Below are 26,403 nucleotides of genomic sequence, written 5' to 3'. Positions count from 1 at the left end.
ACAAGATGGACAAAGGCGTAGAAAACACCAGTTTATAAACAGATGCTTCTGCAAACATTTTCTTTTCATTTGCGAGCAGAAAGTTTCGGTTGTTAAGAAACAGAAGTAGGGACACAGTAAATGCACCATCGCCATATCTCTTCAACTATTGACTAAATAGCGGTGGAATTTCGATCATTGACGTGTGGAAGACACGGCCCAAAGGTCCAGGATTTCTAGGTATCATGACGATTATGTTTATACAGTGCGCATTTAGTAACTAAATACTGATTTAATATTAAATCTTAGTCGAAGTCCGCGCCTTGTCCTCGTCCGCTTCTTCTCACTTTTGTCCTACTTTGGGTGCACGGTCGCAATATTAGTCATTTTACGCTCAGTCCCCGACTAGCCAACCTCTCCTTTTAACAACGGGCCTGTGTTCTATCCATTCGCATTTATTTTTTTTATTTTTTCTAGCTTATTGTCTGACCATTCAATGTTCACTTCCTTCCAGAGTAATATCTGTCATTATGCCCGACCAGTTTCCTTATCTTCATGCAGCTCCACCGCACCGCAACTAGTGATCTTCTTCACGGCCATTGCACACCTCAAAAAAAAGTACTGCTTTCCGACTTTAGCAAAAACTTCCGCTTTGTGACTGACACACTCTGCTCTCAAAGCTTTTGCAAGGATGCGTTGACCAGTCGCCGACCTCTTATCTGCTCAACAATCTGCATAATCACGCTCGCTGTGTCAGTGTAAAAAGCTTGTCATCTTTTCTTTGCGGTGGAACCGGAATGCTTGACTCTTTTCATTTTCCTTCGGTGTCAAATAAGTCCCAGCGATGCATACTAAGGAATAAATTATTCTTAAGGCTGGCCACAAATATAACATAGTTACAGGTGTTATTGACTGAAAGTATATTAATAAGAAATGCGATGTGGGTTTCTCCTTTTGTATCCGCCTATATATCTGCTCCGTTTTTATTAACCGAAATACAAAAGTTTCGGTTTACGCTGTCAGAGGGTACGCCTGTTCTTTCCGCACCACGTAAGCGGTGTGCTTTTGGCCAGAATGGACAAAGTGAGCGATATCGTCGTGTATTTCGACATCTGTTTTCACTCAAACGACCAACACATCATCAAGCGGACTATACGCTTACAACAATAATTTAAATCGCGTTGAATACAAAATATACAAAAAAGCGAAGGGTGCACCTTGTGCGATGCCTCGGCTGAGAAGTTCGCAATGAACGACTGATTGCAACGCGGTCTGATCTGAGCGCCGTGGCATACACACATACAAGTTATTCATCATTTGTGCTGGTGAAGCCTATTCCACCTCTGCTGGGTCGTTCCGTGGCAGAAATGCCTTTGTAAATTTTGTACACAGTCAACTGATTGTATTAGGGCACTTTAAACCTTTCTCTAGATTGTCTAAATGTCAACAGGCAGTCACTGACTACCTATTGCACATATTTGAAAAAGGTTTAGCGCGACCGGTAACCTGAAGACAGTGGCCTCATTAATTTAGGCCTCCTTAATCTGGGCCTCTTTAATTTAGGCCTCTTTACAACACTTCCTAGTAACCTGGATATGTGATCCTGCTTCGCGAAAGGAGCGCTTTCGCAAAGCTAACGTCGACGCTTGGCCACAAAGCGCTGCACATTTAAGTCTTTCTACTGTTACTTAAATTTAACTGAATCCAATTAGAGCATATCTCGCCGCGCAAAGTTGCAAAACCGTGATCTCGAGCTAACAAGAGAACCGGCCAACTGTCAGACGGTCGCGAAATTGAGTGCGCGCTATTTGCATTTCCTCTTGCTACATCGAAAGCGAGACCACGTGATGGCTTGCTGACCAATAAGAACGGAGCTTCTTCGTATTCATTTCCTAACCAATGAAAGTGGGCCATCTGAGGTCATGTGATCTATGTGTGTTTTTTCTCGCCCCTTATTTTCCGCACTCTTCTTCTTCCTAATGCGGTGCTAGGTTTCATTCCGACTCGACCTATCAAGAACGGGCAATGTCACGTGGCCCTGGTACTGGCTTCCAATAAAATTTTGCCCTCCCTCTCTCACTCCTCCAATTCCGCGTGGCTAGCATTCGATTCTGTCGCCTGCAGTGGCATGATAAATGTATGTACGTGTATATATTTTCATTTTTGCTCCAGTGACACACCTCTTTTGGTGCATTCAAGCAGACAGGTTTCGGCTCTACATTGACTACGTGCGCATCGAATACTTCTGCAAGAAGAAGCCGGACTCAATTTAGAAACAGCGCAAACGCGTCCACCGCGCTGGCCACCTTAATACCTCGCAGTCAACTCCTAGGCTTCCCAGAAATTGCCACTTTCATCATTTCGCGGAGATTTCAGGAGAAAAAGGAAAAATGAAAAGGTACAATTCGAGATCTGCGTCCCGTTCCAGTGTGGAAGAGGAAAATCTATACGGGCAGGCCGGCCCCCTTCGCTTCGGAGTGAGTACGGATGGTGAGGCAAAAAAAAAGTAAATAATCAATCGCCCGTCAAAGCGTGAAAGCGAGGAGTCACAGATGAGAAACAAGGAAAACAGGAAAACAAGGAAAGAAGGTAGCCAGACAGTCGGGAAATGAGTGGGCGTCACCGCTTCGAGCAATGCCGGGTCTGACGGAGAAAACAAATCGGTCGGGCTCCTCCTACCCCCCACCCTCATCCCCGAACATCAGATATAAGTGGCCATCTGGAGGCAGTTTTATTTTTTTTTTTCCTGTCGGCTGGTTGACCGCTCTTCCCTCTTCCTGACTTTCGGTCGTCCTAAATGAGACGTCGCCGCCGCATCTTAAGAAGTTTTTTTTTTGCTTTCCTTATTTGCTGGCTCTGTTCTGTGAGGGAAATTTATACTTCTATTTGTTTTATATATTTCTCTTTCTATAAGCGGCACGGTCGCGATTTTTCCGGACGAAAGGTCGGAGTGCTAGTCTAGACTCGACCACGAAGGAAGCAGAGTGGAAAGTTTCATAAAATAACGAAGGGAAAACTGAATGCCCACTCTTTTGGCCACTCAGCTGAACTATTCCGATGTGGATGTTCAGTTGCGACAAAAGGAATAGGAAAAGGCAAATAATAGTAACGCCGAAGACGTAAAAGCATAGAACTTGTCGTATTGAAGAACATCAATCAGTCCAAATTATTTGAGTAATAAATGAGAGGAAGCCGCTAAATGTATCGCGCAAGGAAAAAAATAATAAAAAAACATGAGACAGTATGACTTATTTATGGCGCTTCAAAACCACTGCGGTGGCAATGTTATTTTTGTGTTTCCGGCAACCCTTTCTTTGCCGCTACGTGCCGCGCAGGTTATTTTCTTTTTGAACCAGATAGCGTTTAAAAATTTTGGGTGAACCGAAACGAACGCCTGCAACCGGTCCTGAAAAGTGAATAATTTCCTTAACCTGACGGATATCAAGGCGAGTGAAGGTTCGCCTAAACCTTTCTTTTAACCTTCTATACGTTACTGAAATACCTGCAGAGATGCAAGGAAATTTCCCGGTATGCGTATTCCGCCTATCCTCGCAGTTGTTGACACTCCGTTTGGGCGAAAAATAAAATAACTACCGGACTCGTACACGGACATTAGTTTCGAAAAACGGAAAGAATGATAAAATATACTTCACGGGACAAACCGGAAGGAATGGCGAACAAGAAAAAATGGGAAAGAACAGAAGCGAATATGCTGGGTGAGTTCTTTAGTTTTTACACATTTTTATTCTAAAAATGGTTAATTGTACAGCGAGGTGGATATTTTTTTACGTGAGAGAGCATAATTGCACAGCTAATTAACTAAAATTTACTAACAAAGTTTCCTAATTTTATTTTAAGGGGCAAGATTATATTGCGATATTGAAGGGCGTCAACATCGAAGGTGAGACCAGTCTCAAATATTTCTTAATCGGCATCCTGGTCCAACTATCGAACGACAGAAATACTCATCTAAAAGGATTTGGAGTTATCTTCTTTACAGTCCGTATTTATAAAATTGCATCGCTGCGTGTGGTATCGTCGCCGAAATCAATGTAACTTCTTCTATATCATCTAATATACAAACGGCGTCTGTATTTGCTAAATAAGAGATGCGAACGACGTCATTTCATAAATGCCCCATCCGGAAAAGCCAACTCAGCGAGCTTTTAAATGCGTATTTTTTCTGATCGATATTTGGAGCCTCATTACCGATTCAGAAAATTTAGGAACTGGGCTCACCTGCGATGTTCACGACCTCTACTGCTTCCTGTTTGTCTAACGTCAATAATTATAGATTCCCAGAACAACATAATCTCTTGCTTCCGAAAGTCAAAACTAATTATGGCAAACAGTCCGCTGTATCCTTAGCAATCACTTTCTGGAACTCGCTACCGGCAATCATCGAATCATTCCGTACCGAAGCACAATTCCATAAAAACTTGAAAAACTATGTACTGTTTAATTACCTTCAGTTACCACGCCAATGAACTCTGTATTTATTGTGTACGACTTCTATTGCTTGAGTGCTTGTGTATAGTACTGCGTTCTCTTTTTGTGTTTGTAAAATGTGTTTTAGCATGCTTAATCAAACTGTTGTCTGTTTCCACTGCACCGCTATGTAGTTGCTACCTGCCATATGTTCATATATACAATTAATAACAGGAGGTCCCCTTGACAGTTTACACTTCCTTCTGAAATAATTACTTCCTCTTACCTGCACTTCCTTCTTCAATTAAACCCTTCAAGGCTTTTGAATTTCTTAATTTATTCTTGCAAGCTCAAATTAAAAATAAATAAGTTGATTTATCTTTAGTTACTTGAGCGTCTAGTCGTTAAGGGGAGACGCGGGTGTTGAAATGATCATAAAATGCGAAAATTTCGATTTTGCAAAAAGAGCATATTTGTGATCAATAAACTTTAAAGTGACTACCGAAAAAGTGTCAAAGTCTAAATTCGAGCTCCAACTAGTAAAATATCTATATATTTCTCGCCTACAAAGCCTGAAAATGGTGATTTTAGAGCGACATGCGTCAGAGCTTCGCGCCAGTCGCTTCCCACGACCGCCTTTCCGATGGCCGCCGTCTTGGCTTTATTTGAAAGCTGGGCCCCTTTCCCCACATCCTGGTATTACTCACTACTGTGAAATATTTTTGGAACCTCCGTATTCTGCTGCTTTTTGAGGCCTCTACAACGACCTCCGAATGGCTGGCGCGCGCACTTCAAATACAGTTTTCTCAGCTTCATGCATTTTTCCGATACGACTAGCCTTACGGAAGTTTTTATTACGTTCTTATGGTGCAATTTAAATTAATCTCATACCATTGGATTCAAAAAGAATAAAATTGCGGAAATATGTTGTTTTTGTTTGCCTGAGTCAAATATTTCAAATTTTGTGAACCACGACGTCACCTAACTATACTTCATAATAATGGCGCGTGGACAAATTTTAACTTTTTACATGATAATGTACCTCATTAAGAATATAATTAGCATAGCTCCAGATGGGAGGTCTTTGGGTGCACCGCCATTTCAATCGAAACAAAAATAGAGAAAGTATATCTAATGAGTCGTAAGAATTTAACTAATTAGGCTTCAATTATTTTTCTTTAATAAGGCAACTATTTGAAATAGACTGTACCTAATTATACTTTTGAAAAACAGGAGGAAGGAACACATATGCGACTAATTTTATTACGATATCTTTAATAGTATAAATGTTCATTTCAAGACCCGCGTCTCCTCGTAAGCACTATCACGTAAATGGACATATGTCCATCTCTCTACACACTATATATCTTCACAGACCCCGCCGACGTATCTTTGACAGTTTCTATTATAAAAGTCTGTAAAGATAAAAAAAAAAGTCAGCTTGTATATGTACTTCAAAACACTGTAACCTAGGAAGAGGGTCGGGTTTTTTTGGTTGTTGTTTAACAGCTCATTGCTGGGGCGCGCTGTCCACCTAGGAGCAATATAGTTTCTAAATATTACCTAGAGGGAAAGCTGGCGCCAATGTCTATGCAAGTTCCTTGAAGAGCACTTCATCCACCGCGGGAATGACGGGAAGACGAGGCTTCCTGCCTGGCTTGACTAATGTTTGGCCGAAAGCGTGGATTGTACCAAGAAATTGGTAGCTGCGCCTCGATACTCTCCACTGCGCGCATATTGTTATTTCGACTTTGCGTTTTTCACTTCTTCAACAGATTTAACGCAAGTGACAGTTGGGTGTTAGGCTGTTGTGGAAACTTTCACAGCGTTTCTTCGTGGTTTGCCTCGAGAACAGTCGTATTTTTTATGGGTGAATCAACGTTTTGTGCCCGAAAATAGCCATGCCAAGTAAGACGCCTCGTCTTCCTGGCATTCCTGTGGCTCTCCATGGTGGATGAAGTGTAGCGCCGCCACCTTTCCCTCTACAGTTATAATTAAAAATGTTCATGCCGTGAGCTATTCAACGGGCACCGACAGGCGCGACTCTCTCGGTTTGGTTGCGCATACATGCCTTTTTTACCCTTGTTTGTGGCCCAGATGTTGGGGTACAACAATGGAGCAAACAAATATTGCTCTTGCTGCGTTCTACTTCGACTTTAGGTTTGTACTTTGGCGCCTGAAATTAAGATTCCTTCATCCATTTACTCTGTGCAGTGCGGTTCTTTCGCTCACTCCCTGCCGTCAAGGACTCTCCAGTGCGGCTGCTTAAAAATAGCCTCGCGAACAGAGACTTATCAAAGCGCGCCTACAGAGCGGTCCTGCAACAATGGCACTGCGAAATACAATGACACGCAGCCAACAAGGGATCGTGTTTCACGCTACGAGGTCTGCGGTCAAACAACGAAGCATTCTCTTCTCTGTTTCGAAGGCAGTCGTCAACAGAGAACAATCGTAACGAAATTTGAGAGGCGCCTTTCGAGTAGTTGCGACACGACGTCATAAACAACATTTACACTGACGGTGCACCGTTTCTTATGAGCGACGTCGGGTGGAAATTCAGCGACGCCGTGGTTGGCGGAACGCCGATGGGCGGTGACAGCGCTGACCCGTTCTTCTGCGGATGAATTAGTACGAAAAGGCCAAGGAGGAGTCTGGACACCTCGAAGAATGGTCACTTTTAAACGAGGGTTCACACCGCAGGTGAAATATCTGATTTAGCTTCCATACGCCATGTATTAGTGGCAACGGATTCTCGTCCGCGGCGAATAGCGCACGGGGGGTTTTCCGGTGCCCTTTGAAATCTTCCACCCTGAAAGCTAACGTTGATGTTGAGCTTCTCGTATGTCCGTGCAAGATACCTCGAGCTGTCATTATCGTCACAATTGAGCCGCTTCGTTGCAGATCACACGATGATACCCTCGGATAGCGGCTATATCGATCGTCACCCCTTAAGCCTTGCCAGGCACATTTTCGGTTCCTGAGAGTGTCGTATTCGCGCGACAGGCATTGACTGCCGCAGGCACATCCTTACCTGACGTCCTTGGTCCTTACATCAACTCTCCATTTCCCTATTTACGTTCCCTCTCCTCCCCCCAGTGCTGGGAAATCAACTGGAACAATCTTCTGATTGGCCTCCACGCCTTCCTTCCGTTACTCTCTCCACTCTACAGAACGTGCTGTTCCCTCAAGTCGATATGGGCATCCTTAATAAGGCAACATTTTCTGCGTGAACGTGCCGGTATCATAAGAAGATGTTTTTACGCCCTTAAGCGGCTCGCTAGTACACGTCAACATTTTTCTAAGTGCTGGGATAGAAATTCTACAGTGTAAGTGGATTTTTTCTTGAAATTTAGGCCATGCATATAAAACTTAACTTCTGAACAAAACTCTCTCCGGGCGGGAAATAAATAGCATACAGCAAAGTAGCCTATGTAAGTTACCGCCGATCGGTAAACAGGTTTTCATATTGAAGAATGGTGAGTTGGGCGAGTTGGATGTAGTTCATTTTAGCGGTAAAATTCAGCGCGAACGGACGAAGGAAAGAGAAAGGGGACACAACAAGCGCTGTCTCGCAACTAAGTTTTATTAAGAAGGAACGCAAAAATATATACATATACAGAAAAATGACATAGGTGCGATAGGTACGAAGTACACAGAAGTACACAGATTCTTTCAAGTACAAAGGATTGCAGCCGCAGGGTTTCCAGACTCGGTCATTTCAAGGCGTGTGAGAAGCTCCTTTCCACGGTAAAGGCTGGTCGTTCCGGGAACACTAAGAACGGTGAGGAGGGAGCACAAAGAGAAAAGAAGAAAACCGTGGCAATTCCGTATGTCCATCGCATGTCGCAGAACCTTAGGAATGTTAGGAGGAGGTTTGGAGTTGACGTCGTGTGCACAGCACCGTTTAAAGTGCAACGCCTTTGTGCCATGACAAAAAGTAGAGCAGAAAGGCGACGCAACGTCAGCCCGTTCGTGTGCACAGTGCGTCACCGCTCCCCATTTTCGGATTGTGTTTGCGGCGTTGTGTATGAGATACTGCTCTCATGCAAAAAAAAGTGTATATTGGACAAACCGGGCGATGCCAGAACGTTCGGCTCATGGAACACGATAACCTTTCTTCAGACACCGTTAGTTCAAGCATCGCTCAACACTGGGCAGAGTGCACCAAGAAAAATAAAGAGGTGTGCAAAGCTGATTTAAAAAAAAAACCACCTTGTTGTACCGGCATCGCGACCAGCGCACTAGAGAGATAATGGAGGCATATTTCATAGAAAAGAAAAAAGATGTCTGTGTCAGCACTCTCTCGGTCGCGTTATATGATAGCGAGATAGGTTTTTTAGATGCCTCTTGATGTACCACCTTTTCGTTTGATCTGTGACGCAATGCATTCGGGTTTTTGAACGTTGGAGGTGATAATGCCCTCGTCGCTGTGTACTTCGTACCTATCGCACCTATGTCGTTTTTCTGTATATGTATATATTTTTGCGTTCCTTCTTAATAAAACTTAGTTTCGAGACAGCGCTTGTTGTGTCCCCTTTCTGTGTCCTTCGTCCGTTCGCGCTGAATTTTACTTCCATATTGGAGACTTGGAAACATTTGTAGCATTCTTGGAGCGAAACGGCTTATTTCATTACCGGTTAATTTTTCTCAAACAAGGATGCGACAATTGTGGAGCGGAGGCTCCTTATAATGTTCCTTATAAATGACGCTTGAGGAAGGTTTCTGGTAAGGAGCAAGCAGGCGGTTGGCATCATACGAAAGATCTCGATTCCACACTGAAGATCTGTGTTTTGCGCCATGCGCCCTTGACGGGTCAACGTGAGGACAAATGCAAGCTTCCATAAGCTGAACGCAGTCTCTATGTATGTGCATACAGAAGGAGAGCGCTATTGTTAACGTATGAAGGTGTGAGAAACGCGGCAGTGGTCAAGTGGAAACATGCGTGTAGTATCTCATAGCTTTAAACAATGTGAGTTCGCTGTGACAGTGTGAGGTCACAGTCAGCGATGTGACAGTTCGCTTAGAATGTTGTTCCTACGTGCGAGTCGCGAAGATCGCGTAGCTTACTAGCTGCCACTCGCGACCAGAGAGCATCCCGCCGCTACCGATGTTTCCAGTGACAAGCGCGACCTGCTAACCGCCGTCAATCTCGTACACTTTACAGAGAACCAGTAGCCGATTACAATTACAATTACTTAATCAGAAATGTAATTTATTTTAGAGGCCAATTATGTTCGTTGAAGAGAAACTAAAAAATTACGGAGAAGTAATCGATTACTATTACGTTATTTCTTGTTTATCTTTTATCAGCATGCCAGAAATAAACACAGACAAGAATGAGCTGGTACGGCTTGCTTGGCCGCCGCGGTGGCTCAGTGGTTATGGAACTCGGCTGTAGACCCGGAAGACGCGGTTGCGATCACGGCCGTGGCGGTCGAATTTCGATGGAGGCTAAATTCTTGAGGCCCCTGTACTGTGCGATGTCAGTGCACGTTAAAGAATCCCAGGTGGTCGAAATTTCCGGAGCCCTTCACTATATGGTGTCCTCATAGCCTGAGTCACTTTGGGACGTTAAACGCCCATAAACGCATAAACCAAACGGCTTGCTTGATCTATGAGTCTGTTGAAGTAAACGGGTTCGTTAGTTTCACCTTCAGTCATTTTTAGGTGTTTTCTTCGGGTTTTTTTTTTCATGTTGCCATGTGAACAGACCTGAAGTGACACTGAAGAAAGAAAAAGTGTTGCTTTAACACACCAAGGCCTAGCTACCACCTTGAAGTTACGCTAGGCGCCACGCCTGGCTTTTCGCGCTCTTAAGGGACAAAGCTCAAAGCTCACTAAACATGACATTTTGCTGTTCATTCGTGTCGAAATGCGAAGTGCGGGACACGAGGCTAGAGAACTGCAGGTTGCTAGGGATTGGATGAGCTGACATCCTAGAGCGCACGGCTTATCCGTATCTCGATCGTTGTCACTCGAACGCGAGGGAATTCCGTGGTGCACAAGTGTTCGCCACCGAATTCAAATTCAGGTTCTTTAACTTTTACCACTGGTTAGAACTTGATCTTGGAAAGCAGTGTAATAGATTGAAAGCGATCCAGTGCTTAAAAAAATAATTGGATTACCGAGTACGCAGCTTCTTGTAAAAAGAATCAGTGTATGAAAAAAATTCGTTGAAATTGTAACTCATTACAAGTAATCAGCTTCCGAGGGGAGGTCTGCGGTTATAAAGATTTTTATACTGGAATCTTACGATATATGAAAAAATTGCCTTCATAAAAAACTTCCCGTTGAAAAATGCGCTTGTCCATAATTTCTGGGCTTCTGGTTCTAAGCCGATTTTTTCACCAATGTTATTGCTTCCCTTTCTTGTCTTCTCTTTCTTGCTTCTCTTCTTTCTTCCGTGGGCAGGTCGTGATGACGTCACCAGATAACCCTACCTCTCTCTACCAATCATTAATTGAATACCCACCCACCTGCCACGATGTTCGGCTGGGCAGGTGATGATTACGTCGAAAGGTCATGGGACCTCTCAATCCAGAGGGCCGGTTGCCGCCTGGCATGCACAGTGAGCAAGTTGCGTTGCCGTCACAAGATCACGTGACCTCTCTCGACCGACGATCGAATTTTGTGACACTTGCCGCCATTTTTGCGGAATACGGACTCTAATTCAGCACCGTTATAACTCCCCTCTGTCTCTTTGCGACGGTATTTGATAACTGCACATACTTCGTCACGAGCCGACGACGTCCTTTCCACAGGTGCGAGTGCCCAGCCAAGGCCGGCAGCCGAGGTTTATGGCCGGAGCGTGGGGCGCCAGCGGCCTTCCCCTGCTGCTCATGTTGTTGGCGGCGCCGTGGGCGCAGTGCACGTCGCCGCCCGACCAGGGGCCGCCCGACTGGCAGCAGCGGCTCGAGCGACGCCAGGTGGAGCAGCTGCCGCCCGCGGCGCTGCCTGAGCCCTCGTGCGCCCAGCTCAGGCTCATGTGGCGCCAGATGCACCGCATGGCCCGTCACAGCCAGCTCACCAACGAGATACCGCAGGTGGGAACGGACGCAGCGGAGCTCTGACGTACGGCCTTCATAGAAAAAAAAAGGACAACTTTTACGCTTCTTGTGTACGTCGCGGAACTCAGCGGTACCAGCGGCCCATCGGGCAGTACCGCTCGTACTCGTCGTTTCTGCGCATTGTATGCGGCGCGCTGTTCGGGATTCGCGCGCTATAACCTGTTCTGTTCTGGGGCACGGACATCCTCCCTTTCCTTGTCGAAGTAGAATGACGAAAGTCTTGTGTGGTCGGCTCTCTACATATAGTCAGCTGTCACGTGGTTATTTACTGTCACCAGCGCACGTTATGGAACCCGGAAAGCTCCGATTATCATTTTGCTTATTGTGTAGCGAGCGAGCGCTGCTCAAGGATCGCCACTCCAGCTGTGATCGTGACGTGAAGTGTGGCGCCGTTTCCCGGCGAAGTTCCTTGGGTATTACTAAGAGCCCTCGCTGTTTAAAAAAACACTGGAGGGAGCCTCACGCAGTAATTTTCATCTTAGTCACAAAAAATAGCAAGAAAAAAATAGAGCCCACGTCACTTACTGTGGTAAATTTCATTTGTCTTGGTAGTATCATAATTGTCACGTGGGCCGACGTTGATGCGTCCGCAGAGAGAAATAGGAAACGGGACGGCTTCAAGAGAGCTTGGCTTGAGGAGGCCGCGGACATCATAGAAGTCTGCCTTCTTAGTTTCTTTTTTGGTCCTGCAGTGCTACAGCATTCAAGCCTCCATCCCAAGTGAGCGTCCTCCTCCCTCTCTCTTGATATTCCAGAAGCACTACCCACCAACCACATCCTCACCGGCTCCCATCTCGATCCCCACCCCCAACCCCCACCCGCCTACGCTCTCGAGAAGCGCCATCCACAAAAAATGGCTGGGGTTCAATTTGGCTTGAACCTAGTTATAGGAGCGAAAGCTCTGTTAAGCATGGTCGCCAATGTCTCAAATCAAATGTCAAGGTCAGGGGTCAGAGGTCAAGGTCAGGTACCCAGTGCTCATAGCCATATGATCAGGCGGTCATACTACCATAGCTTGGGCCATACCACCACGCAGTTAAGCTCCGTTTGACCTTGTGAGGCATTGAAGGTGATTGTCTCATCCACATTAAAATCGGAAGTTGTACACCGAGGAACAGAGCTCTCGCTCTATAAATTCGTCCACCCTACTGTGCCATCCAGAACCGTCACTGACCACCAACCCACATACCTCCATGATCCGCAGGGTCTCCGCCTTCTTGAAGCCCAAGCCACAGTGGAACAAAAAAGCGACGGCAAAATCGAGTCCAAATACTCAATTGGAAAGCCAGTTGCCGTCAAAAGCACCACCTACCAGCCGCGTCCCCACCCCACCCACCTGGCTAGAAGGCTGCTGCTCATCCACCCACCGCCACCCTGCATCTATCTCCACGTCCACCTTCCCCCCTTAAAAAAAGTATGCCCCGTGTGTGAAGGCTCGGCTTAGAGTAAAAGCATCTAGTAGAGTAAAAGCACCAAAATAATCATCTAGAGGAAATGTAACTTCTTTCCTAGAATTGTCGCATCACCAGTCTGATTGTTTTTTTTTGTTTTTTTCTTCCAAGCGTGTACCATCTACTGCCACCGTTTATTGCTGCCGCGTGAAGCCACGCCAGTTACACACGCGCATGCGCAGATGGCAATGAAGGGCCAAGTGCAAGCAAACTGCAGATGCACCTTGCGTCTCGGGGCCACCTACGCGTGTGCATTCCCAGTTGGCGGTGCCTGAAAGCGCTGGCGGTAAACGGTGTACAGTAAGCTATAACTTTATTAGAGTGCGCGTTTCGCCACCCAGCGGCTATAATGCAGAGAAATTTCAGAGCGCTGTAGCCTTCAGTAATCTAGCGCCTCAGATCTCAAATCATTTGGTCCTAACTAGTATCATCATTACAGCTATTGTCGTAAAAGGGAAAGTTAAGTCGTCATTCTTACTTCATCTTTGAGGTCAAGGTGCACAAGTGTGTAACAAATATTCTCTTTTAAACAAACTTCAGTGCTCGTCAACGCAGCGAATCGAGAGTCTTGTATCTTTTCTTCGCCAGACATTCTGTTGTAAAACACGCTGTGTTGGCTGCACTTCTGCGGGCATTTATGACAGTATCCTTATGACGCTGCAGCGGCTTAATGAATTTTGGTTCACGGCGTGCTTGTCGAGATTAATAGAAAGCGAAGTCAGGTCGGAAGATTCTGATTTGGCATTTTTATGAAAGAGAATGGATGCTTCTGAATTCGAAGATGATTATGTTTATGTTTACGTTTATCTTTACCGGGTTTAACTTCCGAAACCGACTCAGGCTATGAGGGACGCTGTAGTGGAAGGCTCCTGACAATTTCGACCACCGGGGTCGCGGTGGCTCAGTGGTTAAGGCACTCGTCTACTGATTCAGAGTACCCGGGTTTGAACCCGACCGCGGCGGCCACGTTTTGATTGAGGTGCAACGCAAAGGCGCCCGTTTGATGTGCGATGTCAATGCACGATAAAGATCCCCAGGTGGTAGAAATTATTTGCCGGAGCACTCCACTACGGCACCTCTTTATTCCTTTCTTCTCTCAGTTCCTCCTTTACCCCTCCCCTTACAGCGTGGTTCAGGAGTCCACCGAGATGTGAGACAGATACTGCGCCATTTCCTTTCCCTAAAAACCAATTTCCAATTTTCCAATTTCTTTAAAGTCCACTACCATCACAAAGTACACGGGTCTTTCGCCTCCATCGAAATGCGACTGCCGCAGCCGGGGTCGAACCCACGTCTATTGCTGTCAGCGGCCAAGCACCATAGCCACTGTGTCACTGCGGCGGCTGGATGCGAAGATTTAGATGTAATAACTCCACAAACCGTATTAACATAGTAGAATTATTTCGGACGGTCGGGATGCACAAATATATGGTGTCTCTCTGCAGGCTCTGCGAATTGAATTCCAATGTTTTCTTAAGCATTCAAGGAAGCAAAAGTTGCTTGAAGCTGTCTCTATGTCTCTGTAGGCGCTTATAGGCTGCATTTTTTGCATACACGCATTTTTCTAAGAGATACTCCCTTTTTTGTTTACATAGAACCTCTCTTCAGAATTCGCATTGAGCAGATATTCCATTGGATGCCCGTTTTGAAAGAGATGCGTACAATCTGGCCAAATAACGTCGTCTTCAAAAGGAAAGAAATCAGACGTCATTGTTGTTTCATCCATTCTTGCGGGCCGCATAGAGACTGCGATTCCGTGGAATGTTTGCCCAGCGTTTCAGAGGGGCTGCTGTATATCTGTTTCCATAACACAACAAGGAGGCTCCGATATAAGTTTCGGTTCGTGTCTGTATACCAGGAAGATATTGGATGCAAGCTGATAAAAGGTTTTCGCAAGCTAATTACAACGCAGCCCCAACAACAATGAAAGAAAAAAAGATAAATATGTGGCAGAGTCTGCTACCACAATTTGATTTCGCCGCCTTTATTGCAGTAAACTTTTGCTGACATTTCACTTTACTTTGATGAGATGTTGAAGAAATGGATCTATGTCATATCACTGGCCAGCAAAATCAACGTTTACACATACTTTTTTAGTTCCATAACTCCTCGTAGAGAGAGCCTGTCGCCTGTCGCCGTCCCCACCGCCGCAGAGGCGCTGTCGCAGGTTGAGCTAGGAGAGAGAGAGTCGTCTGCTAGCGCGAAACGTTTTGCACGACCACTCGAGTTCGAATCCTCATTGCGCGACTGCTGCGTTTTTTTTTCGGCTCTAATTCGGAGGTATTGGATAACGTAGGTGTACTTAGCGCGTTCGCGAACTCAGAAGCGGTAATCTGAGCAGTGTCATAAAAGTCCATATTGTGCAATTGCGAAATGCATGCTTCGATTCTGTTTCTCGTGAGATGAATCGAGCCTTGTTACTTCAATATATTCGAATTATCCGCCGTGCCAGTTTTCCGCGACTGGCTGGAGTGTCACGCATTTCACGAAAAGTTACTCTTACGTTTTGTCGCAGCAATACCAGTGCAAATAAATCCCGCCGCCGGAAGCCGTGAGTTTGATACCAGTGAAGGCGAAATGCGAGTCCCATGTACTGTGCGGTATCGGTGCACGTTAAAGAACCCCAGGTACTCTAAAATTATTCGAAGCCCTCTACAACGGTGCCTCTCATATCCTGAATCGCTTTTGGACCTTAAACGTAGTGATTTTATTATTGAATATAAAAAGTTGCAAAATGTGGTCTAGCCGAATGCTCACCCTAACCCTGTGCGCAATAATTTTCGAAGGCATTTGCCAAGTGGAGTATTACTTTGCATTTATTAAAATATTTTAAAATCGAGTGTTATATTTACACAAATTTAAACATTAATGCACGAGAGAGTAAATCAAGGCCCTAGGCATTCAAAATAGAGAAAGTTTGTTCACAAACACACCAAACATCATCGTTGACAAATTTTCTTTCAACTAATTTGTCAGACAAGCTTCGACTTCTTTCGCTCTGTTTGAGCTCTAATGGCACTACTATTTTCCAAGCACTTTGCTCGCATAAAGAACTGAATGCGTGTCACTAAGCAAAAGTGAATTAATTGAGCTGTGAACACCTCAGCATGCTTTGGGCAACCAACGCCGTTAATGCCTTTTTTTAACGATAGAATCCAGCAGGCTGCAAAAACGATCGCCGAACAAATCGCCCTTTCTAGCCTGTGTTATACTGCGTTCTACCGTGCTTACACAGGCAAACATTTCTTCAAAAGGGTACTGACATACTCGCGCTCAATAATTAGCATAGCCTCACACGGTAGGGAGTTTTGCCCGCCAAGAAAGAAGCTGCGCATCGGACGGCGAAGCCAAAAAGTGGCGTCTCTTGTACCCGATCATAGAGCCGGGCACGAAGCAAGTGTGGACACCGTTTCACTCGAAAGCTTCTTCACGCCCTGCAGCCGTTTGTTGGTCTGAGTGCACTGTAGTTGCCGATGGATACCACGTGTTCGCAGAGCTCACAGGGGGAAAAAATGGACGCTAAAAAGAAACGACAAACCTGCATACGAGCCAAGTAGCAACTCCAGGAAAGAAGCTGTGCGCGCGTCGGCGACCGCGCAACACTCGGCGCAAGCAACGCCCGCTTTCACAGGAGGAGCTGTGGAACTAAATAAGTATCTATTAACTTTGAGCAAAAGTGCCCTAAGAAGATGATAGCTCCCTCTTTACGCTCGTGTTCGTGACGTCAGACATCTGTGTTAGTGATGATGTCAACGCGTCAAAATGTTCCGAGCTGGTGTCGGTAAAAGTAGTAGTATGACTGTAAATTTTTTTCCGCGTTCTGCCTGACTACTGGTTTCCGGTTTATGAGGAACACCTTCACTTTTTGTTGTGTACAGAGTGCATAGCTTAATCTGAGAGCCGTCTTCAAATGACGACCGTTGAGGCTCTCTTGTTGCTCTTTGGCCGCACTGTGAGCGCGATAACCTGCGGACATACTTGGGGGTGGCTAGCATTGGATCCAGCATAAAATTTCTAAATATTACCAACAGGGAAACCTGGCGCCATCGTCTATGAGAGTTTTTTAAAGTTTTTTACCGTGGGAATGCAGGGAGAACAGCGTGTCGTACTAGTCTTGGCCCTAAAACGTAACTACGACTGCATAAATACAAATTTTCGCAAAACACGTATGGCGAGGAAGCGTTATTTTGCGATAAATACCTGCCCTAATAAAACATGCTTTCTGTACATTGCAATAAATGAGCAGAAAAGCATAGGCGTAAACGAGCACCGAATTTGCCCATGGCGAGAGATGGCTTTCTCTTCATGCCGCCAAATGTAGCTAACCGGGGAAAATAATTTTTTTGGCGTTTAACAGAGACACTTTTCAGAGTGAATATACTACAAAAAATAGTTAGCACTTAAAATACTGCACTCTAAAGATTCCGTTTTCGCACGGTGAAAAAAACAGAAGCGTTGCATTTGTGCAGTCTGCTACTGCGGGTTCACGGCCTATATCCGTGCATAGGCAATGTTCGAGCCATGAGAAACTTGCCTGAGCCCTGAAACTAGTTTTCAGACACCAAGTGCCGGCTCCCGCCATGTCCTGACACTGCAATTACAGATTTCTCCAAGAAAAACATCAACTAGGAAGCGGAAACCTGCTGTGCCTGTGAGTGACGGCCGTGTTCATGCTAACAAGTGCAACATGCGGGTATTTGCGTGAATTAATTCATGACGTGCAAGCCGTTCCTACAAGCAACGCGCGGCCACCGCCAGTGTTCGAAATTAAGCAAATGCAATACTCCACATTTGCGCTTGCCGACGTACTTTGCGCTTTTATAAGATGAGTGGCTCTAAGACTCCTACGAAAAATGTACGAAAGTTCTCAATTCACAGAAAACTTTGTTCCCTTCTTTCACCTTTGAATGGACAGGTAGCACAGGTTCCCGCTGAGTAAACCCTGCTTGCTGCGTAAATGGCTCCCTGTGAGGGGGCAAACGGAATACAGGCCTAGCAGGCACCAGACACTTAGCTCACTACGAGTCAAGCGCCTTCGGATGCTCTGGATCTCAATGAACTGTGTGCGTATCTGCGCTACACACAACCACAATGCGCACAAAACTTAAGTAAAAAGTACAGTGATGAAAACGAAACAAAACAGTAAAAGATCCAATCAGTAGCACAATAAAGAAGCCACCTAATGCCAATCCCAAGCGCTGCCTTCCCGGCATGCCTCGGGCATCCAAGATGGATCACGTGCGGCACCGCCAGCTTTCCCTCTAGTGAATAGTAAGAAACTCTATCGGAGCGAGTGTAAATATTACCCTGTAGATGCCCTCATAGAGCAGCTTCTAAGACCCTGTTAGATGTCAAGCGTTTAGAACGTCTTTCGGAGACAACACAGAGGCGGCCAAGCTTGTTCGTTTGTCTTCTTTCGTGTGGCACAGTTCCCGGCCGCCTACCCGTTCGGCTACGTGCCGCCCGACAACAAGGCGCTCATGTACTGGACGCCGCCGGCCTCTTTCGGCAAGGTGGTGCGTCAGCCGGGCAAGGCGGCGGTAGCGAAGCCCATGCGGCCCGTGGGCCGCTTCGCCGAATCTCCGCTGCCCCGCGCCGCGTTGGGACCCTCGTACGGCGTCATGGTGCGGAGCCCCAGCGAGAAGGCGGCGCTGAGGCGCCACATGGCGGGCATTGGAACGGGCTCCTGGGGCCCCCTGTCGCCCGACCGCGGCTCGACGTCACGGGACGTCGTCGTGTCCAAGACCAGGGCCCTCTACCGCAGCGAACAGGTGAGGCGCAGTCGTCGGCCAATTCCAGAAATGGTGGCCGCTAGTGACTGGCTGACTTATGTTATGCCTGCTCTGAGAAGTATACCGAGTACACGACGGCGGAAAAAAAGAACAAACAAGCACAACCTCCGCGCTTTGTTTGCCTCCACTTTGGTTGGTTCTTCGTGCTCCATAACTGCAAAGGGAAAAGGCCTTCTGGTCCAAAACTAGCCTTGTCCTTAGAGATCCTCAGCTGGCTTCGACGCTTCCACTTTCGGAGTGTCAAAGGCTGTCAAAACTTTCCCGAGTGCTGTGTTGGCGCTTTTTTCCCTCTCCACTTCTCCAATGTTATAGCCGGATACAACTCAAGAACGAGGCGGCTTTTCTCCTTCAAAGGACCCCCTTCAAGCCAATGGCGTCGGCCGATTCTCGTGAACCTGCTAGTGCAACAATACAAACAGTGGCCGGTGAAAGGGAATTGTACCCTCCTTCCATGGCCGGGCATAGCCCCCTCGCCGTATTGTCATGCTAGCAGGTTCATGATAATCGGCCGACGCCATTGGTTGGAAGGTGTTCCTTTTCCGGGGAAAAGTCGCTTTGTTCTTGAGTTGTATCCGGACAGAATGAACACAAGTGCGGCTTTTATTTAATGCAGTTCTAGCAACGGACATATCCTCGTTCGTTCTCTGCAAGCTCGAATTGCGCTGCGAAATATTGAAGCATAAATGCTGCTCCTGTCGGCATAGACATGACAGCCGCCAGTGTGTGTGCATTGCAGGTCAAGTTTTTATTTTAGGCCCGTGGATGAGGGTTCCCAGGCGAAAAAGCTGTTACATAGGAGCTTCAAAGCTACCTGGGGGCCCATACGAGGCAGCAGTGGTCACAATTCCAGTGCTGCTACCGATGGACCGGGGTAATGTCGGTAGCCTACGGAGAAACACGCACCAGCTGTTAGCACGCCAGTAGTGCTGACCTCATTAGCAAACTGTATATCGTTTTCCGTCATGAATATTTCCAATAGCTGCAACGATTTGCATAAAATTTCTTGCATACGGAAGAAACTGCGTTCCTTGAGGCATGCGTTTTAACAATTCCCAACGCACATTTTGAACATAAGGAAATTTGATTCGGTAATTCCCCAGCTTTTGATGGATATCAACCACGAATATACACGAAACTGTTCTCTTACATAGAAAATTACGCTGCACTTGAAATGGTTACGTCGGTTAACGGAAGCCAACAGTCACCTAAACTATGGAGCATAGGGGATGTCTTTTTTTTCTAATTAGCGGTTTTTCGTCAATGGGAGATTAATAAAAGTATAAGGAAAAAACAACCACATCCCGCCGATTGGATCCCAACGCACGACCTCCGAGTTTCGCGTTTTGCCCTCTTCCTGTTCCTTAAGGTTGCACATATCATTTTCCTTTCCATAGCTCGCTGCGTTGTCCCCAAGTTAAGTTGAACCGTTTTCGTTAGCCTCCACATTTATGCCCCATGAATGAGCACCATAATAGCTACAAGAAAAAGACAACTAATGTTGCGATTACCGGAAACGCAGTACGTGCCCTTTGGAGAATAAATTCCAGCCTTTATTCGTCTTAAGCTCCTGGTTTTACTGCTCTCAAAGCCGCTAATGTTCACTGCTCAGCCCAATTCTGCGTGTTTCCGATCGCAAAAAATGTCCCTCCACGGTTCAAGACCAGAAAATACGACACAAAGACAACAAGCAATTACCACTGAGCAGCGTCGCTGTGAAGAAGAATGCCGTACGTATTCAGGGAGGATTTTTGATTGGCAAAAATCTCCAGAGACATAAAACAATGGTGTTCGATTGTTAGAAACCATTTTTTTTTTCGATTTTCTCGACGCCTTACCCTAAAATTGTTTTCACTGTTCTTCCAGACTAAAATATTATGAGGAGTAAGATGACGTGTATACTTACCGCTATTAATTGCTGGGTTTGTAATGGCAGAAAGTCGAAATTTTAATTAACAGAGGGGGCAAAAGAAACAAAGTTGATTTAAAGCAGGGTGACTCACAGGAATAAATACTTATAAAAGAACAATCTCTCCGTTTTACCTTGTGCGAGTGGCTTTACTGGGCTCATCTGTGCCGAAATAAGTGAGCGAATTACCACTATTTCTGAATTGATAGTCTTCCTAAACGGACACACTCAAAATCTGAAAATCACGTGAACAACTTTTTTGCCATTCAAGGTAGCATATCGAGATTTCGGGCATTTGATGGCATAAAATTGCATTACCCCTGAAGCATTTGTCAAAATTGTTGCGCGTATTCAAAGTTGGCCCTTCACCTTCCCATCTTACCTAATGACGGCCGTCGTCGGCCGCTCCCAAAATAATGCCCTCTGAAGTCATTGGAAATAAGGCTGTACTTACATCATGGGTTCTTCGGGTGTAATGAAACAAAGAACTGAAAACAGTGCCGCTACGACAGACAAGAAAGAAGGACAAGCGCTGACTAAGAACTAAAGTTTATTTAGAGAAAAACGGATATTAATACACTGTCTAAAAATAAACTAAAGTTATTTGCAGGCTGAAGAACAAAATAGCAAGAGAAATATGTGAGGCCTATTACATCCATGCGAGCTGTGACATGTGCGTATATGCAATGCGTCAGTGCTCCTTCTTGACTGTGAGATTATCTTTATTCTCATGATTAGAAGTGTTTAGGGAGGCGCATGCATCTCGGTTATGTAAGAGAGTGTATAATACCTGTGCTTTTTCAATAAACCTTCACTTGTTGTTGTTGTTGTTGCCCAGTCAGCGCTTCTCCTTTGTCCTTGTTCTTTCTTGTCCATCGTCGCGGCGCTGTTTTTAGTTATTCAATGATTCACCAACTCGCTCAGTTTGCAGTTATTCCTTAATGAAACAAGTATCTCAAACGAAACTTGTGTGTGATGCGCCTTATGTGGTGCGTTCCCGCATTTCTTCAGCTGGGAACGCATGAAGGCGTATGCCACGCTGGTCTTCAAAGCCTATTTTTGATTCTGGGCGCATGGATCGCGACAGGCGATGAAATACGTTGTAGATTTAGATGCCCTGTTCTTCGCAGCTACCGTTAGCGCGTGCGAACTTTTTTTGCTTTCGTTATATAGGCGCAAATCTGAGTATTACTACGAGGTGCTGAGCAGAGCCCAATGACCCTTGCAAAGAAATAACATTGAGGACCTGCTCGAGTGGCCAGTCGTGAAGCTTCTGCCCCCATTGCTAGTTCCAGGCGGGTCGTGCGACATGTTGGGTTTTGACCGTTTCGCGACGATTGTGGTGTCGAAACGCTACCTGAAAGAACAAGTCGTTCGCCAGTGCCGATGTCTCGCACTTCCTCCGCCAGTAAGCGCCGCCACTCGTGTTTTGTGTTTATCTCTGTTTTCCCAAAGTGGCAGCTTCCTCAAAAGCAGAGTTCTCAACCAACGACTCTTCGATATCGTCGAGTAGACGGCCTTGTTTAGTGCCTGCCTTCTTCATTAATAAGGAAATCACTATTTCCGACGCAGTGAGTGTCAGCTGTGACACGTTTGATGTCTTGTATGTACCGTCTTCGCCAAACGTAACCAGGCAGTGGGTTTGCTTCTCAGCCGTACAGTGGAGCACTTATAGAACCCCTAAAAACCTAAAGGTCTGCAAAGGTGAGGACAACGATTTTCCTTACTCTGCACCGATTTAGAGCTGAGAAGTGTCATAAGCATACTACAGCACACCGCTCAAAAAAAAAAAATTCCTTTGCCAGGCTTCTTCTGGCAATTACGGTACGTCTTCCGTTTGGAATAAACGCACGTATTTCTCGCGCACGCCTCCAGAGCTTATATGCTTGGAGATTTCGGTATCCTACAGTATTCTCCACTGCACGGTATCAACCTATAAGTCGGGTGCATGCGCGCGAAGAAACAAAAAGCAATGTTGAGACACGTTATTATCTGTCTCCTACTATATCAGCCCCAGCAGGCTGCATCGCCTCCTGCGTCTAGCCCTAAGCTTCACCCAGTTCCAAACCCTTCCAATCAGTTATTACTTCCCAGTCGTAACTGCCGTTATCAAAAACGCGCAGCTTCATTGACAATTGAACTCCAACTTAACAACACATTTCCCTGAACACGCTCGCCTGCCTCCAAGCTTAAAAAGGCGCCAAAAAGATTATGAAAGCCGCTAAATATAGTGGCATGGCCGCCTCAGTGACAGCAACTAATCGAGACGTAGTAAGCCCCGCGTATTTCTTTGAGAAGATGACTATAAAAACAGGCATGCCTCAAGACCACGACTGAAACTCAGCATCGCCAAAGACAAATTCTCTCAAGCTGACTACGGTAACAGCTGAATGGCGGAGGGGGGGGGGGGGGGGGGTCTCTATTTGTCGCCCATTTGGTTAAAAGCGGCGCCCCTTCTGCTCTTCGCGTACATCTTTTCATTCCACACTCGGCATCCGCGGATCTCCTTTTTCCCATTCCAGGAAACTTGCGCGACGAAGACTACGCTTCGAGCCCCGTCTAAAGCAGCTCTGACGTCACTCGCCAGCCGCCGAGCGAAGCTAGCGCCGCGCGCTCGGTCCCGCGACCAGCTAGAATTCACGCTCTCCGCTGGGAGGCGCACATGCGGCGAGCGCCATCTTATCTCCCCGAAGCAGGCGCAAGGCCCAAGCTTCGCTTTCGCCGAAGCGCGCGGTTATTCGTGCGTTCGCAGGCACACGGCGTGTCCGCGCAAACAGAACACCGAGAGAAATGCCTCACGGCGCATTCATTCGCACTGCAGACGGGGTTTATGCCCGCTTTAGTGCTTCAAAGGAGGCATGTAAGAGAGTGATGCGAAGTACGTACATGTGAGCGGTCTGGGGATTCATAGTACTTCTGTGGTACCTTGTTTTATCTTTTTTTTTTGTAACAACGCAGCAGTTAGGCGCCCGCTCTTGCGTTCCGCGTCGTGGTCGTCGGCGTCGGCGCAACACGCCACCTGACAGGTGGTGGGTGTGGGCGTGTGACAGGTGGTGTGCCGACAGCTAGTAGCAGAGCGAAACGCCACTTGCCACAGCGAGAACGGAGGAATGGACAACCGGAAGGTGGCAGCCACGGGAAGATCACGGAGGGTGGCTTACAGCGTAACATGCCACCTGCCAGCGGTCGCAGGTGGCATGTGAGGAGCTGCGCTCAAATTTCGCACTTGCGACTATCGCCGTAGTCTGTCCATTTTGTAGCGAAAGCTTCACTACGCTTGGTAAAGCCGATTTCGCCGTGCGTTACCGGTTGACCTTCAAGTGAGCCAGAGGTCAACTGTGGCTATAGGCCTTACCATATGTGGTCCACCATGGTGTCGCACCACTTGACCTTTTACCTTTCGATTTGCCGGTAGAAGGCGGTAGAATAGTTACGCGACAATCGCGTGATCTCGCGCGATGGAAACTGCCGTTGTGACGTCAGTATGGGGGGAGTATATAGGCCGCAGCGTTCAATGGGTGACAAGCCTCTCGCGATCAAATATTAATTTAGCTGCCACCTTCTAGGGTGGCAGGGTGGGCGCGCTGCTTATCCAGTGTGCGGAACGCTCTGAACGTTACAGACGCCAAGCCGCATCTAGTTGCCCGATACACCATAGCTCTCTAACCAGGTTCAGCAGCAGTCCAACCGAAGTTATTGTTTTTTTTTTCATAAGAAACTTCTTTTGTGAAAAGCTGAAACTCCGGGAGATTAAGAGCCTCAAGTCAGCTGGAATAAGTTCCCCAGCCTTCATGAAAAAAAAAATGCCTTCACGTTCCAAAATTCAAGTCATCGCTACGTCATCCATGAAAGCATTAGTATAACTGTCTTTGTGAACTCGCTGCAAGCACTTCCAGACACATGGAACTAACGTTTCCTCACACGTGCTTTGATAGCACGCGAGCGTATTGAGGACATTAGCCGTAACCTGTGTGTTTTCCGGAACTACCTGAGCATTCGCAGTTCGCGACTGGACTTAAACCGTCACGTGAGGTAGATCGATATGTCAGTGGAGGAAGTTCATAATAATGTTGCGGTAATGAAGCGGAAGCAGGAGACGGCAGAAGCACAAACGCCTAACGCGGTACCCAGTTATTTGAAGTGGGCACAGTAGCGGCAGTGGTTTCGGTTTATAGATTCCCACGTCACAAGCGTGTCATATTATTGAATTGTTTCACGGGTCTGGCTTAGGAAGCAAAAAAAGCGCAGCTTTCGGTTCTGTGCAGCTGCTCTAAAGAGAACTTAAATCACTACTGCACACCAGGACTAAACATAAATCCTCCAGATGTCATTTTTCTTCCAGCTGTCACAGTGAATTACCTCTCCGTGCTTTAAATGTAGCACAGGTTGTTGCCCACCGCAGTGTCGAGGAAATAAAAGCCAGGAACAATAAACTACAGCCAATGCTTTTCAGTCAACCGACTGGGAAAGCCATTGTTTACAGACGGACACTCTACCGACCCTCCGGATTGCCTGAAATCGCCAAAGCTTCTCTTGCGAACTTAGCGCAGTTCGCCAGGCTGTAGCGGACTGTCCGATTTCCAACGCCGATTTCAGAGGCTCTGCTTCCCTCCCCCAAGCATCGAGTGAGAAAACACTGGTGAAGCGGACGCGCTTGGATGAACTCCGACCCGTTTTTTCCATTTCTCCTGCGAAGTCTGTTTGCGGCGTTAGGAATTCCGCGAGGTCATTCTCCAGAGAATTGCCATCCCTTCTTTCTATCCTGGCCATCATTTACCACCTTCTTCCCTTCCGCAAGCGCAGGCTAGCAAGCAGGAGAGGCTGCCTCAAAATCAGCATCTCCGATTTCTCCCCGCCTTACATATAATGGACCTCTGTGAGAGTGAAATGTGCGAGACATTACCTGAGCCTCCCTCCGCGAGCAAGCATTTGTTAAGATGCATCAGTAACTCGCCAATGGCATTCACTTCTCTGGAAAGGGGAGCGGACTTAGTACCTCGCGCATGCCTAGATGCAACAGGTCCGTCGTACGTAATCTCCTGTAGCCAGCTCGCACAAGCAGCACTGATAGTTATGCAAATGTGCATTAACTGAACACGAGAGGCCGCATTCGGTAGCGCTTGAGCGTCCTTGATAGCCCGGCTTCATTTCGTGTTCGGTGTAGGCCTCATGGATGCAAACCTTGCCGGCTTTCCGTAACCTCCTTTAATTATGAGCACTCAGCAGATCCGCACAACTGTATACTGGGTACAATAATTATCATTTTGTTCCAAGTATCCGGCCTTTCTTTAATGCGCGATAAAAGAGTAGAAAAGTAGTGCTGTGCGCTTCCAACACACTCGTACAATGGGATTTTTTCTCGGAGTATGGCACAAGTGGAGGTCGACATAAGGAATACAAATATGTGATGTATTGCATAGATTTGTGTCTGCATCCTTTAGCAACATCTGTCAGCGTAGGAGTAGTGAGAATCGCAAGTTGATATAGTTGGTTTCACAAGGCTTTTGATTTCTAGTAGATTGGCTCCTGTTGCATCTTTGCACCCAATTCTTCTCAGACCCAATGTCGTCATCTGATGTGTAGTATGTTGTGCACTTTTTTATTTGGAACACGAGGCATCTTACCTTTTACTTCATTTCTGTGGTAAAGAGGAGGAGCCGGTACTATCAGCCACCAAACATTCCTTTTAAGCCTACGTCGATAAAGGAAAAAAATCTAAAGGGAAACAGCGCTGAAAGGAGGACTCATTTTACAGAAAAATTGATCGCCTAACAGGTCAG

At 46.4% G+C, this 26,403-nt stretch overlaps 1 protein-coding gene across 1 annotated transcript in view; it reads left to right on the top strand.

Moving 5' to 3' along the window:
* Positions 1-26,403, top strand: part of LOC144099427 (uncharacterized) — a 282,117-nt gene that overhangs the window by 140,879 nt on the left and 114,835 nt on the right. Inside the window, exons 2-3 of the mRNA XM_077632720.1 lie at positions 11,169-11,450; positions 18,355-18,696. Of these exons, the coding sequence (XP_077488846.1) occupies positions 11,205-11,450; positions 18,355-18,696 (588 nt within the window). The 5' untranslated portion in view covers positions 11,169-11,204. The remainder of the gene's footprint in view (positions 1-11,168; positions 11,451-18,354; positions 18,697-26,403) is intronic.

This window comes from Amblyomma americanum, chromosome 7 (genome assembly GCF_052857255.1).
Source record: "Amblyomma americanum isolate KBUSLIRL-KWMA chromosome 7, ASM5285725v1, whole genome shotgun sequence".
In the NCBI taxonomy this organism is placed as follows: domain Eukaryota; kingdom Metazoa; phylum Arthropoda; class Arachnida; order Ixodida; family Ixodidae; genus Amblyomma; species Amblyomma americanum.
The sequence above is the reverse complement of the archived record's forward strand: the minus strand, read 5'-3'. Positions and strand labels throughout refer to the sequence as shown.